The sequence below is a fragment of the Chrysemys picta genome, chromosome 22 (assembly GCF_011386835.1).
Source record: "Chrysemys picta bellii isolate R12L10 chromosome 22, ASM1138683v2, whole genome shotgun sequence".
Classification (NCBI taxonomy): domain Eukaryota; kingdom Metazoa; phylum Chordata; order Testudines; family Emydidae; genus Chrysemys; species Chrysemys picta.
Genome location: NC_088812.1, coordinates 5,201,419 through 5,217,659, shown reverse-complemented (window position 1 = coordinate 5,217,659; position 16,241 = coordinate 5,201,419). Strand labels below are relative to the sequence as shown.

The following is a 16,241-nucleotide window of genomic DNA, read 5'->3' as shown; positions in this document are numbered from 1 at the left end:
TGTTTTCTCCCCAAGGAATTAATCACTAACTCTGGGTCAATTAATAGAAAAGCCTGGATTTTGACTCTCTAACGCAGGCTTGTTTCTGTATTTTGCACCCCCGCAGAGTTCGTCTGCACAAATGTCCATCCAGCTGGCAGTAATTTGAGAAAAGACATGGCCTCGTTACAACACTGGCTAACTCCTCGGCAGATGCTAAGCAGTTCCATATTGATCGAGGGTCTCGCCTGGCTATTAATGCTGAACAGGAACAGGTACGCCAATCTCACAGTTTTCGACTGCAAATCAAGAACAATAGAAAGAAAGAAGCACAAGAGACCAGATTCTGTTTGCAGCTATCGTGGTGTGAATCCGGAGTAACACCACTGACTAATTCTGGATTTGTATCAGTCGAAACTGAGATGAGAAGCTGGCCCAAGTTCTCCCAGGCTGGGAAATGCCAAGCCTTTGGGTTTGTGGGAAAGACAGCAAAATGAAATCTTTTTCCACCTTTTATTAACTGGATAGATTTTCCAATTCTTTGGTGCTCTGCTCCCAATCCCACTCCCACTGAAGTCAATGGGAAAACTCCAAAGTGCTAAAATAGTTAAACACATGAAACACAGCCTTCCCCTCCCCCATACAAGGATAAGCCATAGAGAAGCAGCTATCCGAGGATATTGGAGATAAGCAGCTTCCTCTTCTTTGTAAAAAAGGGACGTCTGGTGCTGGGAATGGAGCTGGGCTTTATTTTCTCCCACATGCAGTAGTAGTCTCCACTTTTTCAGGAGGACTTTTCCCATTCCTGCAAAGAAAGCAAAGATGTGATGACACGGTCAAGGCCACCTGAGTGTTTAATGTTGAAAAGGGGGACTCTCTCGCAAAGGCAGTAGACAAAGTTCCTGGATTCTTTCCCTCTGGGGTGAAGGAACCAGGAGAAATTCCTTGCAGTGCTGTCTCCGCACTGGGGCCAGTCCATCTGCACTAATGAAGATTCAGTCCCAGTCTTGCTCAGAAAACAATCCTGATCTTATGTCCAAATAAATGTGTTAGTCTCTAAGGTGCCACAAGTACACCTCATAGTTTTTGCGGATACAGACTAACACGGCTACCACTCTGAAACCAATCCTGATCCAGTAATTTTAGGTTATGATATTTCGAAAGCCAATGTCTGCCCAGCCTATGCTGAGAGATCCACAGAGCTCAAAAGAGAACCCAAGGAAGGAAATATGGAGGGAGGTTGCTATTTAAAATGATTTCTCTGCTGGTCAGAACAGTAACCATGGGCATATGGGATTCCCCCAGGCCTGGATGTGAGAAATACCCAGTAGCTAACATTCCCAATGCTGTTCTCAGCTGGACTACAACAAGGCACCAGGGGACAAAGCAAGCTATATACTATAATGATAGGCCCACTAGAAAAGCATCATTGGAAAAAGTAGAAAGATATTTATTAGTAGATAGATCTAGATATTTAAGGAGAGACAGTGTTGCCTAGTGAATAGGGCACTGGCCTGGGACTCGAGACCTGGGCTCGTTCAATTCCCCTCTCTGCAACCGGTTTGGTGGGTGACCACCAACGAGTGCCCCTCCATGTGCCTCAGTTTCCCTTATGTAAAATGGGAATAATTACACTGACCAACTTTGAGATCTACAGATAAAAGCACTATAAGAGAGAGGGGAATTATTGTTATAATTATTCTGATTTATACAAAATAAAAGAGCATCTATTCTATTCTCAAGGTGCCTTAAACAATCACTAACTACAATCCAGTAGTATAAACCCAGCAGCCTAAAGATAACCAGACGGAAGGAAAATTAAAAATAACCCAGTTTTTCCACAGAACCAGCTTTGATCCCTCAGTCCTGCCAACCCCCTCTCATATACAGCCAATAGATACAGAAGACACAGCAGGCATCTGTTTATTATCACTAGAGTAGATGGAGATAGATATCGAGTAAGTAGATATTATTGGTTTCAGAGTAGCAGCCGTGTTAGTCTGTATCCGCAAAAAGAACAGGAGTACTTGTGGCACCTTAGAGACTAACAAATTTATTAGAGCATAAGCTTTCGTGGACTACAGCCCACTTCTTCGGATGCATACCCTGTTCTGGGCTATCTTGATTATCACTTCAAAAGTTTTTTTTCTCTTACTTAATTGGCCTCTCAGAGTTGGTAAGACAACTCCCACCTGTTCATGCTCTCTGTATGTGTGTATATATATCTCCTCAATATTTATTCCACTCTATATGCATCCGAAGAAGTGGGCTGTAGTCCACGAAAGCTTATGCTCTAATAAATTTGTTAGTCTCTAAGGTGCCACAAGTACTCCTGTTCTTTTAGTAGATATTATTGGGTTGGCCTATAACAATTTTGGCCATTCAATACAGTAGATAGCTACATAAAAGTGAGGCTGGTAAAACTAGACCCTGTTTGATGGATGTGTCCCCAAGGCCGGTATTGGAGAAGAGATCAGCACCACTTACAGTTCCAATGGTCGTGGGGACAGCTGACATAGATACCCCGGAAGTCTGAGACTTGGTTCTGGTTTTTTCAATCCTTCTGATCCATCTCTTGTACTCCTCTCTCACCTAGAAAAATATGGAATAGGCTCATTGGCTCATGTAACCAATGCCCCATGAGAAGCTCGGACAGTTTTACACCACTCGGTCCTAAATCTGAACAGAGCAAAAGAACTGAAATTTCTGTGACCATCTTCCCTGCTGCAAATTCCAACATGTAAAGGGAAGGGAGATGAGCGGCCCTCCATCCCCTAGTTGCAATGAGCCATATTCTGACTTCAGTCACACTCAGGCAACATCACTGACTTCATCAGGTTGCAAAGTCTGGGTAGAAATTTAGCCTAGGAAATTAAAGTTGATGAGCTCCCACCGAACTACATGTTAATGGGCTTGCTGCAGGATTAACCTGGGGAATTTCTATGACCTTCGTTACACAGGTTAGGCCAGGTCTACACCACCACTTATGGTCAACAACATTTATGTCACTCAGGGGTGTGGAAAAACACACGCCTGAGTGACATAATTTCACTGGTATAAATGGCAGTGTGCACAACACTCTGTCGGTGGGAGAGCTTCTCTCACCAACATAACTAAAAGAAGCTGACAAGAAGTGGAAGCTTGGACAAATGACCAGGGAGGAGTATATAAATATTGCTCAGGCATGCAGGAGGGAAATCAGGAAGACCAAATTACAACTGGAGTTGCAGCTAGCAAGGGATGTTAAGAGTAACAAGAAGGGTTTCTACAGGTATGTTAGCAACAAGAAGAAGGTCAGGGAAAGTGTGGGCCCCTTACTGAATGGGGGAGGCAACCTAGTGACAGAGGATGTGGAAAAAGCTAATGCACTCAATTTTTTCTTTGCCTCTGTCTTCACGAACAAGGTCAGTTCCCAGACTACTGCACAGAGGGACCTAGACAAATTAGAGGATTGGGGCAAAAGAAATCTGATGAGGTTCAACAAGAACAAGTGCAGAGTCCTGCACTTAGGACGGAAGAATCCCATGCACTGCTACAGACTAGGGACCGAGCGGCTAGGCAGCAGTTCTGCAGAAAAGGACCTAGGGGTTACAGTGGACGAGAAGCTGGATATGAGTCAAAAGTTTGCCCTTGTTCCCAAGTAGGCAGCTAACAGCATTTTGGGCTGAGTAGGCGCATTGCCAGCAGATCGAGGGATGTGATCATTCCACTCTCTTCAGCATTGGTGAGGCCTCATCTGGAGTACTGTGTCCAGTTTTGGGCCCCACACTACAAGAAGGATGTGGAAAAATTGGAAAGAGTCCAGCGGAGGGCCACAAAAGTGATTAGGGGGCTGGAGCACATGACTTATGAGGAGAGGCTGAGGGAACTGGGATTGTTTAGTCTGCAGAAGAGAAGAATGAGGGGGGATTTGATAGCTGCTTTCAACTACGTGAAAGGGGGATTCCAAAGACGATGGATCTAGACTGTTCTCACTGGTACCAGATGACAGAACAAGGAGTAATGGTCTCAAGTTGTAGTGAGGAAGGTTTAGGTTGGATAAGAGGAAAAAACTTTTTCACTAGGAGGGTGGTGAAGCACTGGAATGGGTTACCTAGGGAGGTGGTGGAATCTCCTTCCTTAGAGGTTTTTAAGGTCAGGCTTGACAAAGCCCTGGCTGGGATGATTTAGTTGGGGACTGGTCCTGCTTTGAGCAGAGGCTTGGACTAGATGACCTCCTGAGATCCCTTCCAACCCTGATATTCTATGATCCTATGAACTACTGCCGCTTGTTGGGGGTGGTTTAATTACGTTGACAGGAGAGCTCTCACCCATCAGCATATAGGGGCTACAGGAGAGATCTTATAACAGCGCAACTGCATAGGTACAGCTGTGCCACTCTAAGGTCTCTAGTGTAGATGTAACCCTTGCCTGCTAGGTGTGGTGCTCTGCCCCCTCTAGTGGCAGCTAGTTCGGCTAGAGATTAATGAGTCTGCTACAGCCTTAACTAAGAGCATGTGGCTTTTAGCCCATGCAGTAGAGACTCATGCATTTAGCTCCCGAGGTCCCAGGTTTGATCCCACCCACCAGGGGCTGTCTGTGTTATATAGACATGGTCCCTCCTGGCCTTAAAAAAATCTGTGACTCTATGAAAACAGCACAATATAAGGTGCAGGAGAAAAGAGATTGGGGAGAAAGGCTGAATCTCAAAATAGAGGAAGGAGCAACAGGCACGGAAGACGTGAAAAGAGTGAAACCAAGACAAAGGTGAACAAAGAAGCTCTGCTGGCTGGACGTTAATGGAGCTGAACAGGTAACAGGGCATTGGCTTTACCTGCTGATTGAGGAGACAGTGCACCAGGAAGATGAAGGCTCCCTGCAGGCTGTTGACGATGGTGAATAAATATGCAAGAACCGTTCCTGCTGGGCCGACTTGGAGGAGACCAAGGCTCCATGTGCAGCCCAGAATGAAGAGCTGGGCGATGGCTTTAAAGGTCAGTAATCTGGAGTAAAGCAGATGGAGAGAGCCCATTACAACCCTATGCAGAGAGACCAAGTCAGTGGGCTCTGTGCAGGATGGTTTACACCCTCCAAGTAGCAACTATGCAAAATTCCCCTAGGGACCACTGGTGGGTAATGCTTCTAGATAGAGATTCTGCAAACAGGCCCTATTCCAACCAGGTTAGAATGGCTTCTACCATAGGGTTACCATATCTAATAAAGAAAAAAAGAGGACCCTCCACGGGCCCTGGCCCCGCCCATTTCCCCCCCAGCCCCGCCCCAACTCCACCCCTTCCCCGCCCTAACTCCGCCCCCTCCTCCCTCCCACTCCCAGCCACGTGGAAAGGGCTGCCCGAGCGCTACCGGCTTCACGGTTTGCCGGGCAGCCCCCAGACCCTGCACCCCTGGCCGGCGCTTGCCCAGTGCAGCTGGAGCCCGGGAGGGGAAGCGCCCAGCTGGGGGCGCAGGGTCTGGAGGCTGCCCGGCACACCGTGAAGCCGGTAGCGCTTGGGCTTCAGGCAGCCCCCTTGCCTCCGGACCCTGCGCCCCCGGCCGGGCACTTCCCCTCCCGGGCTCCGGCGGCGCAGGGTCCGGAGGTATGGGGGCTGCCCAAACCCCGTAGCGCTCGGCTCTTAAACAGAGCTGAAGAGTTGGGGAGGAGCAGAGCCGCCGCGGCTGGAGGCTCTGCTCCTCCCCTGACTCTTCGGCTCTGTTTAAGAGCCGAGCTGCCCCAGCGCTACCGGCTTCGGGCAGCCCGCATGCCTCCGGACCCTGCGCCGCCGGAGCCCGGGAGGGGAAGTGCCCGGCCAGCGGCTGGGGTCCGGAGGCAAGGGGGCTGCCTGAAGCCCATAGCGCTCGGGCAGCTCGGCTCTTAAACAGAGCCGAAGAGTCGGGGAGGAGCAGAGCCGCCATTTTCCCGGACATGTTCAGCTTTTTGGCAATTCCCCCCCGGACGGGGGTTTGAGTGCCGAAAAGCCGGACATGTCCGGGAAAAAGAGGACGTATGGTAACCCTATTCTACCATCCCCTTCACTCTCTATGGGCCTGCTCCAAAGCACAGAGAGACACTGCCATTGACTTCAATGAGTTTGGATCAGGCCCTAGTTTGCCACCCCTTCTGCATCTTGTTCATTTCCTGATTTTGCTGCAAGCAGGCTCGGGCCATCAGTACCACACATCTGGGGCAGTTGTCATTTCAATGCGCTGGGCCAGTGAAGGATTTACCTGTTCTCTAATTCCAGGTAGGTATTTCTCCCCCCTTTTTATTCCTGGTACTTGAAGTGCATCTTACAACCTTGAAGCTATTTACCTTCAGAACCACTCTGAGAGGTAGGATGGTGCCCTTATCCCCATTTTCCAGATGGAGAACCAAGGCATAGTGAGATTAAGTAATTTGCCCAACATCACATAGGAAGGCTGTGTTGGATCAGGGAGTTGAACCCAGGTCTCCCACATCCCAGACCAGCACCCTAAGCACCGAATCATCCTTTCTTTCCCATTCTGATTGATTTGGAAACCGCTCTAATAGAGCCCTTGAAGGAGAACACTACATTCGCTAGAAACCATGGCTTGCCATTAAAGATTTGGTCCATTAGTCCTTACACCACACTCACGATATGGAATAGGTCGCTAAATGATTGAAGGGATTGTTGCGTGCCCATTGCTGTAGCATGTCAGAGTACAATGCAGACTGGCAGAACCAGATACTAAAGTCAGCTGACAGCAAAAGCGACCTTTTGCCATACCAGGCAGATTCAGCCTTTGTGTAACTTCCTTGGTTTCAGCAGAGTTACAGATTTTACCTAAGATTAATTCACGTATAGATATTTGCATAGCACCCGGCATTGTAACATCTGACTTAAACCTGTGTTCTGTTCCGAGCTCTGCCACTGGCCTGTGGTGTAACACTGACCACGTCCATTTTCCTCTGTTTCCCCTCACATCCGTTTTGTAGCGCAGGCAGTGAGTATATACCCGTGCAGTAATAATAGTTACATAGGAAGAATAACGGGCAAAGGGCTAGGGAATGAGTAGCAAAAACACAAAATACCTGTTGACCAACACCTATAAAATAGCTTAAGCAGCTAGCATAAATGCAAGGCCTTACAGCCTAAGTAGAAGTAGTTGCTCAATACGTTAGCATAAGTCAGTAAACTAACAATAATCATAAGTCACAAAATGGCAAAAGGCTTTTTGTTTCTTCTTTTGTAATAATCACTTGTGTTGCAAACTGTTGATGGGTAACTGCAAAAAGACAAAAACCAGTTTCAAGTATTTTTAAAGGAGGACATCAGTAAATGCCTAACTGCAGGTAACCACAGTAATCCAATTAACGTATGTTACTGAGTTTAGCCAAGTTAATAGACTAACCTATAGAATAAGAACACCCCAACAATATAGGTAAAAACCTTAAAATATGGTTTAAAAAAAAGCTATTCATATATATGCATAAAATATACAAAGGCCTATTGGGGCGGCTCTATGTTTTTTGCCGCCCCAAGCACGGCAGTCAGGCAGCCTTCAGCGGCACGCCTGCGGGAGGTCCGCTGGTAACGCGGATTCGGCGGCATGTCTACAGGAGGTCCACCTGTCCTGTGGATTCGGCATACCCACCGCCGAATTGCCGCTGAAGCTGCGGGACCGGCGGACCTCCCGCAGGCATGCCGTCAAAGGCTGCCTGACTGCCACCCTCAGAGTGACCGGCAGGCCGCCCCCCGTGGCTTGCCACCCCAGGCACGCGCTTGGGGCGCTGGTGCCTGGAGCCGCCCTTGAGGCCTATAAAACATCTAATCTCAGGAACAACCGTTAAAATTCTTCATCGGCATGCCAAAGAGAAACCAAAATCTGTCTCAATCCTTAAATCTCTCCCCCAAAATAAAGTAGTATATACAAGTAATGGGGCTGGTCGCTCTCACACTGTTATACTATCTCACCGATTTAAATTGCTTTACTTAAACTAGTCATTGTGATAATAAAACGTTGACAGTTACAGAAGGTCTTCGCTAAGATCAAGTGTTTTCATTGCTGTGTCCACCCTCCTCAAATTAGGTCTTTTCTCACCATTGTCAGTTACAAATCCCAGCGACCATGGCCACATGTCCAGCTCTTCCAGAAAACACGGATTTAGCAATTAAGTACTGTGACAGGGTCAGGCCGGATGGATACAGGAGAGTGTTCGAAGGCAGATATATTAGTCCCAGATTAAGTAGATCCCTTTTCCCTGGGTAAGGAAACAGGGGCAGTTCCAGAACAAGCAGGAACTTGTTGGAACCAATTAAGGCAGGCAGGCTAATTAGGACACCTGGAGCCAATTAAGAAAAAACTGCTAAAATCAATTAGGACAGGCTGGCTAATCAGGGCACCTGAGTTAAAAAGGACCTCACTTCAGTTTGTAGCGTGCATGCGAGGAGCTGGGAGCAAGAGGCACTAGGAGCTGAGAGTGGGAAGGCGTATTGCTAGAGGATTGAGGAGTACAAGCATTATCAGACACCAGGAAAAAGGTCCTGTGGTGAGGAAAAGAAGGTGTTGGGAGGAGGCCATGGGGAAGTAGCCCAGGGAGTTGTAACTGTCGCGCAGCTGTACCAGGAGGCATTCTAGACAGCTGCAATCCACAGGGCCCTGGGCTGGACCCCGGAGTAGAGGGCGGGCCTGGGTTCCCCCCAAACCTCCCAACTCCTGATCAGACACAGGAGGAACTGACCTGGACTGTGGCTTCTACCAGAAGGGAAGGTCTCTGGGCTGTTTCCTGACCCACAGGGTGAATCTGTGAGGCGAGCAAATCCACCAATAAGCGCAGGACCCACCAAGGTAGAGGAGGAACTTTGTCACAATACCAAGAAATCACTGTGCAGTTTTCCTCATGCTGTCTCAGTTGTGCATAGCAAAAAGCATCAAACTAGTGTCCTTCCTGGAGGAGAGAATCCTGCACTGAATGAGGAAAATGGGACTGGATGATCTAACACATCTTGTCCATTCCTGATATCTATAACTTTCTGCTTGACTGAAAGGGCTAAGAGTTCTTACACTAGCCAAAAGAGAAGATGCAGGAGGAGCGAACAGAAAACTCTGTACAAGGCAGTCTTGATTATCCATACTTCAGTTATGCAGAACAAGGATTCCCCCAATTTGTTAATTACATTGAAACTTCCCTTGATTTTAGAGGAAGGATGATGTAGTGGTTAGTGCCCTAATCTAGTACTTGGGAGACCCAGGGTCAATTCTATGCTCTGCCACAGATTTTGTGTGTGACCTTGAGCAGGTCACTTAGCCTCTATGTGCCTCAATTCCCCATCTGTATAATGGGGATAAGAGCCCTGTCCTGCCTCACAGGGGTGTTGGAGGATCGATGCATTCAAGATCGTGAAGCGCTCTGAGATCTGTGGGTGAAAAGTGCTACATAAAAGCCAGCATACAAAATCGGGGCCCAGTCCCATGAGATGCTCAGCACCTCCTAAAAGGTGCTGCGTACCCTCATCTCTGACCTAAGTCAATAGGCACTGACGGTTCTCAGCTGCTTGCAGGACCAGGTATTCAGTGTTCTGTTCTCCATGACTTTCTGATACCAAGTCTGTATCACGCTGGTATTTCCTCAGTTTAATTGAGCCAAGAGCACCTGTAGCAACCCCCCCTGCAGAAGACTAACTGGACCTCTAAGGCAGGTTTAGTGCTTTCCTACCTTGTGTTTTTGAGGGTGGAGACATCTGTATTCAGGGAGGAGATTTTGTCTCTCAGGAGCCAGAGGGTTGTGATAAAAAATGCTAAATTCATCTGTGGAAACAACACAACAACTCGAGTGGATCAGACCCCAGGTCCATCTAGTCCAGTATTCTGCCTCTGACCGTGGCCAGTACCAAGTGCTTCAGAGGCATGGATAATCTACCCCCTGTATTAGTTCTCCTCTTGGTCTTTGGTAGCTACAGCTTGATTTAAATCCTGAAGCCTGGGGTTTAATATCCCTCCCAGAACTTTTGTTAGCCCTGATTAGAACAACTCTGGATATTATTCTTGCTACCCATATAAATGCCCAATTTCTTTTGGAATCTTGTTAAAATTCTTCATGTATTCACAATGCCTAGCACAATGGTACTTTGACCCCAGATGGGAGCCCCCAGCTGCGACTGACATCTGAATCCTTCCTGCACCACAAGACATCACTTAAGGCACAGATAAGGCTCCACCATCCCTCTCTGTTCTGAGCTGCTCTGTCTGTCCTCTGTGTTACATTCCATAAACTTTCCCTCTCCATGTATTGTTGGATCATGGAAGAATTCTTTCAGCTGCCCTCTTGTCCATGTTCTTCCGGCTGTCCAGTTTCACACCTGACATAGCCGAAGGTCTGTTTCATTCGTAACACCTAGCCCAGATATTTCCGTCTTCTCTTCTGGATAACTTTGAAGCTAAGGAGGTGCTGAACTCTGACAAATCCCAGCATTTGGTATAAATTCGTTCCACTCCATCGGAAACAAATTGTGTGTGATTTATTATTTATGAATTTACTGTAATACAAATAAAGAAGGTGACATTGTTACCTTGTCACTTTCCAGAGAGTAAATCCACGGTAGCTAGGCCACAACTCACTCCTTAAGCAAACGTCCCAATGTCTGACTCATCTCACTATCAAAGTCCTTTCCCTGCGACATACACATAATTCATCCTTTCCCATTATCCGTTGAAGAGAGGAGAAGAAAAGGAATATACCCACCACAATAATAAGGCAGACCGGTCCAAGGAAACTCCAGACAAAGCCTCCCTCTATTGTGAGCCAGCAGCTAAAAGGCAAGAAGAAAAAAGGGTAACAAATTATCCCTGGCATTAAAATGAAGTGAATTCTCTCCTTTTGGTTGTCAGAATTGGTATCTGGGTGGGGTGGGAGATGCAGGGTGAAAGCTGCCTACTTCCCTTTATGAGAGTCTCATGGATGTAGCTTGCAGAAATTAGTCTTTTAAGAACATAACAATGGCCATACTGGGTTAGACCAAAGGTCCATCTAGCCCAGTATCCTGTCTTCTGACAGTGACCAATGCCAGGTGTCCCAGAGGGAATAAACAGAACAGGGAATCAACAATTGATCCATCCTCTATGGCCCATTGCCAACTTCTGGCAAACAGAGGCTAGGGACACCATCCCTGCCCATCCTGGCTAACAGCCATTGATGGACCTATCCTCCATGAATGTATCTAGTTCTTTTTTGAACCCTGTTATAGTCTTAGCCTTCACAATATCCTCTGGAAAGGAGTTCCACAGGTTGACTGTGCGTTGTGTGAAACATGTGAAGAAACGGGGATTATAGAATATATTGTTTCTCTGTAATTCAGCCAATGAGTTGAGTGGGCAATGAGATATCTGTTCTCCCTCTGGGATGGGCTCTGCACGTACTGTTTGGAAGTTCCGTAGCCTTTGTGATTCACCGCTGCAGAAATAGCCACCACCAGGGCTGGGAAGCCGTAGCCGAACGGGTACATGAATCTCTTCTTGAACCGGCCGGCGCTGGTGTAATTCACGACCTTCAGGTTCCTGACGGTGAGGAAGAGGTGCAGCCCCTCCAGGAACATCCAGGTGAAACAGGCCAAGAAGAGGTAGTGTAGGAGGCCAGCAATGACAGCACATGCCACCTGGAGGAGACAAAGAGCTGAGGGACTCTGAACATCTATCTTTCCGAGATAGGGGAAGCGTTAGTTATTTGATGTGTCCTTTCCAAGCTGGGGAGAAAATGGCAACAAGGCCTGTGAAATATTTAACAAACCCCTAGGACATCTGGGACTACACACTGCATACTGTGGCCATTCAACTTCATCACAGCACGAGGGGTAGAACTCAGATCCTCCTGGTCCAAAAGCACTAGCTTCTACCTCATAAACTAAAAGAGAATCTCCATTAGTGGGCAACAATATAGGGCTTATGACACGTATTGAGACAGGCTGCTCTGAGTTCAGGTACCAACCCTGCAACCGACTTCACGTGTGACCTTGGGAAAGTCAATTAATCTCCCTGTGCCTCACATCCCCATCTGTAAAATGGGGATAATGGAATTCTGTCCCCCACCCATTGTCTCATCTGCTTAGACCATAAGCTCTTCAGGGTAGCAGTTGTCTCTTGCTCTATGTGCAGTGCCCAAAAAAAGGAGCTCTGATTTCAGTTGGGTCTCATTGGCTACTATAATGCAAATAAACGACTATAATAGTTGAGGCAGTTCTGACCCCATCCAATAGAGGGCAGCGCTGTTTCACTCACACCAGATACTAGGTCACAATATTATTATTTTTTCTTGCAAGAACTCAGGGTGAAGAGTAAACCAAGAAAACACACAGACTGAAACAGATGCATTGTCCTCAGTCTCTGAGCCAGCTCATATTGACAGTTATATGTATTCCACATGTAGGCCAAGTACATTTTTTAACCTTGGGAAAGCTGCATCGGCGCAAATGCGCATTTTCAGCTGTTTGTGGTTGTGAAGTTGATACCCTAAGTCGCTCAGTCCAGGGTTCCTCCTATGACTGGGGAGCTGAGGCCAAGGAATGGGTTACCTAGGGAGGTGATGGAATCTCCTTCCTTAGAGGGTTTTAAGGCCCGACTTGACAAAGCCCTGGCTGGGATGATTTAGTTGGGAATTGATCCTGCTTTGAGCAGGGGGTTGGACTAGATGACCTCCTGAGGTCCCTTCCAACCCTGATATTCTGTGATTCTATGATAATTAAACTCTGGAGCCTGATTCTGATTTTACTGATGCTGGTGTAAATCTGGGGAACCTCCACTGAGGCCAGTGGTGTCAAAGCAGTGTGAGCAAGTTCAGAATCCAGACCACTGAATTTATTCTGGGCAACGTGATCCCAGGCATGTGAAGGGGCCCAAGGGCAAAACCAACCCACCTTGGTTATCAGTGCATCACACAGGTCGCAGCTTGCAGTCTGTATGCACTGCATGCATGCTCCTTGTATTCCTCCATCCATCCCTCCCCCCACAAGCTCTCTGTGCCGTCCTCCCATTCTCCTCTTCCTCAAGGACCCCCTGCAAGTCCCCACATGCCTGGACTCATGCCAGGAGAGATGACAGTGGTGGGGTGGGGGTTGGTGGGAACATACCATTGTCCTGCATTCATCATCCCTTGGTAGGGTCTCTCTGTGGTCCCCCATGCTTCCTCTTCCACCCTTTCCAGGGCTGTGTCCCTCCCCCCTCCCAATGTCTTCTCTCCACATGCCATTGTCCCTTATTCACTGTCCCCCCATCCTCCCCTTGTAGGTCTCTGTCGCCCCACCCCCCGCTTGCTTCCTCTTCCCCCCATGTCAAGGGCTCCATATGTGCCCCATTCCCCCTCATTATTTCACTACAGGAGCACTTAGGGGCCCCATACAAGTTCAAGGACCCGTCGTGCTCAGCGCTGTACAAACACCCAGTAAAAGTGTGTCTACACTGCAGCTGGGAGCATGCGCCCCCAGGCAGCAGCCCAGGCTAGCCACCCAAGTACAATCACATCTGAGGCCGCACTGCTATTTTGAGTGCGTTAGCTCACGTGGAGCTAGCGTGTGTCTGTCTGTCCACTCTGGGAGCCACCCGCCGCCCCAGCTGCAGTGGAAACCTATCTTTGAAGAACTTACGATCTAAATAGACAGGATAGATGAGGGGGGGGTGGATTTTGGCTGATTTCTCTACCTTATTGGTGACGCTGTCCATTGCGGTGAGGAAGAGCAGGTCGGCCAGGAAGAGGCAGAGGCAGAGCTGCAGGTGGAGGGAGGTGCTGACGTTGCGGATGGAGCGGCACAGGAGGAAGGTGAGGATGGCGAGGAAGAGGCACAGCAGGGAGAGGGTCAGTCCCACGTAGGTGATGATGGTCAGTGGGTAACTCTCCTGCAAAAAGAAAAATTAAAGGAAGTGTAAAGTTTGGAAATCACGCTGGAGAAACAGGGGTTTTGAAATAACCGGATAATTTCCCAGGGCAATCAGATCTCTAGCTCCGTTGTTGGAGAACATGGAGGACCCATCTCCTCCCTGCCCCTTTAAATAAAACTAAAACTAAAATAAATAAATTAATAGAGATATCCTATCTCCTAGAACACACCTTGAAAAGTCACTGAGTCCAACCCCCTGCCTTCACCAGCAGGACCAAGTACTGATTTTGCCACAGATCCCTAAGTGGCCCTCTCAAGGATTGAACTCACAAGCCTGGGTTTAACAGGCCAATGCTCAAACCACTGAGCTATCCCTCCCCCCTTTAAATAGATAACTCAGAGGAGCAACACGTGTGTTGAGTTTGGAGCCCCGAGATGATCTCTGGATCTCATAATGACTGTAAACTAATTGGAACAAATACCCGGCTGACTCATGCCTCGTGCCACCTGTCTGGCATCTAACATGCTGACCAAGTGCACATGATCATGACTTTCCTACTGGCTGGCTCCAGCCATTTTAACTATATTGACAGCCAAAGGCATTACTCCTTTTGCGTAAGTGGTGGACGCCTGCGTTTTGGGTGTCGAAGGGCTCGGGTTTGTTCTTGCAAACAGCCGCGGCGTCTGTGCGAATGCAACCCTAGTTTGTTACACATGGACCATGAGCTTAAGCCGACGGCTGAAATACCTTGATAGCATGTGAAGCCATCAGGATGGCAAAGCTGGACAGGTGAGTACAGGTGCAGGTGGTGTGAGTGCTGTTCGCACGGAGAAGAGTGCAGCCCTCAGTAGACCAGGTGCCAGTGAGCTTCCAGAAAACACAGATAATCTTGTCTTCCATTTCCTTTCTCTGGAAACAGACATTGCAGCACCAGCGTCAGCCTCCTCCTTTATGGAGCTAAGGGCTAGTTTAGCCCAAACAAAACCAAAGAGGAGCTAGAGCTTGTCAGACAGAGCACTGGGTTGGGACTCAGGGGACTGGGATTGTATTCCTAGCTCTGATGTGCAATCTCATGAGAAGTCTCTGTGCCTCTGTTTCCCTCCTACCCTTTGTCTCTCTTCTTTGGGACGGGGCCCATGTGTTTGTGCAGTGCTTGGTACAATCAGACTCTGATCTCAGTGTGCCTCTACGTGCACTATAATAATGGATATAGGTTTCACACCAGTATAAGTCCATTGATCTGGATTGGGGTAAACGAGAGCAGAGTCAGGCATCCAAGCCGATGCCCCACTGGTACAAGGTATTGGGGTTTACAAGTTCACCTGGGAATTTCAATGATTTTTGAAGGCTTTAGGGTGGGTATTGGGGAACCCTTAGCATTCAGCCATTATCAATTTTAAGTTGAATTGCCTCCTCATTTAAACTTGATGTGGTGGAGAAGGAAGAGCCAGTGGAAAGATTCAAATTATAGGGCATCTGTGGTACTGATGGGCAAGGAAGATCATTTTAGCAGGACTGAAGGGAGGCATTATGGGTACTGGGGGCCCAGAGAGGAGGCTGCAGTAGAAAGGTGGAAGGTGACCAGAACCATGGCGAGGGCAGAGAGGAAAAGCCAGATTTTTGGGGAAGAAGAAGCATCAAGATTTGAACTCATCTTGGGGGTAGGGAAGGCGCCAGAAGGAGTTGAAGATGACCTTCGTTAGTGAGGCCAACTGGAAGAGGATGGCAGTGTTGACAACAGAAGCACAGAGAGAGGACAGTTGGGAAAAGCTCCTGGCCAAGAGGGGTCCCTCTTCCATTTCAAGCAGAGACATGATTGCCAATCACCTGTTTATGCTCCAGGGTGAAGTAGAAAGGTTTGGGGAGAGGTCCGGGTTTCCCAATGGTCCCACTCACTACCTTGGAATTCAGCGTAATGTTAACCAGGTTGTCTTCCCCTGTCAGGTTTTGCTGGTCGATAAAGTTGTTGTTCAGGATGGACTCGAGAGTGGCATACGAGATGAAGGCAACGACTCCGGAGCCTGCAGGAGCAAAGATGCAAGAGGTGACACCAGAACAGCCTGTGTCCTGTGTCACACCGCAAGGAGCTGGAAGAGCTCTTGGCTGGGGGGCGCAGCCGAACCAGCGATGAGAAGGACACAGGTACGGAGAGATGGAACGGCTTCCCCACGTTCGTGCAGAGTGTCAGTGGGAAAATTGGGACTAGACCCCAGGACTCCTTACTCCCTGCACTGGCCAACGAATAACACTTCCTCCTAGGGGCCCATCTGCCGCTAGTACTGGATAATCCACCCCCGTCCTGCTCTGTCTGAAGCCTCCAGCCCTGACGTGCCCTCTGCACAAGGGAAGCCCCAATACCTCTAGGCTTGGCAGTTCATAGCCCCGGCATTTCCGGGTTTCCTGCGTCATTTATGAAAGTAAAAATGTTGCTCGAGTCCTGGCACCTAATTACTTGACTC

At 48.3% G+C, this 16,241-nt stretch overlaps 1 protein-coding gene across 1 annotated transcript in view; it reads right to left on the bottom strand.

Moving 5' to 3' along the window:
- Nucleotides 1-478: 478 nt before the first annotated feature.
- The window catches only part of LOC101942349 (adhesion G protein-coupled receptor E3-like), a 30,172-nt gene continuing 14,409 nt past the window's right edge, over nt 479-16,241 (bottom strand). Inside the window, exons 11-19 of the mRNA XM_065576287.1 lie at nt 15,610-15,803; nt 14,530-14,691; nt 13,606-13,800; nt 11,335-11,570; nt 10,661-10,727; nt 9,635-9,726; nt 4,793-4,961; nt 2,467-2,571; nt 479-784 (exon numbers count right to left, since the gene is read on the bottom strand). Of these exons, the coding sequence (XP_065432359.1) occupies nt 764-784; nt 2,467-2,571; nt 4,793-4,961; nt 9,635-9,726; nt 10,661-10,727; nt 11,335-11,570; nt 13,606-13,800; nt 14,530-14,691; nt 15,610-15,803 (1,241 nt within the window). The 3' untranslated portion in view covers nt 479-763. The remainder of the gene's footprint in view (nt 785-2,466; nt 2,572-4,792; nt 4,962-9,634; nt 9,727-10,660; nt 10,728-11,334; nt 11,571-13,605; nt 13,801-14,529; nt 14,692-15,609; nt 15,804-16,241) is intronic.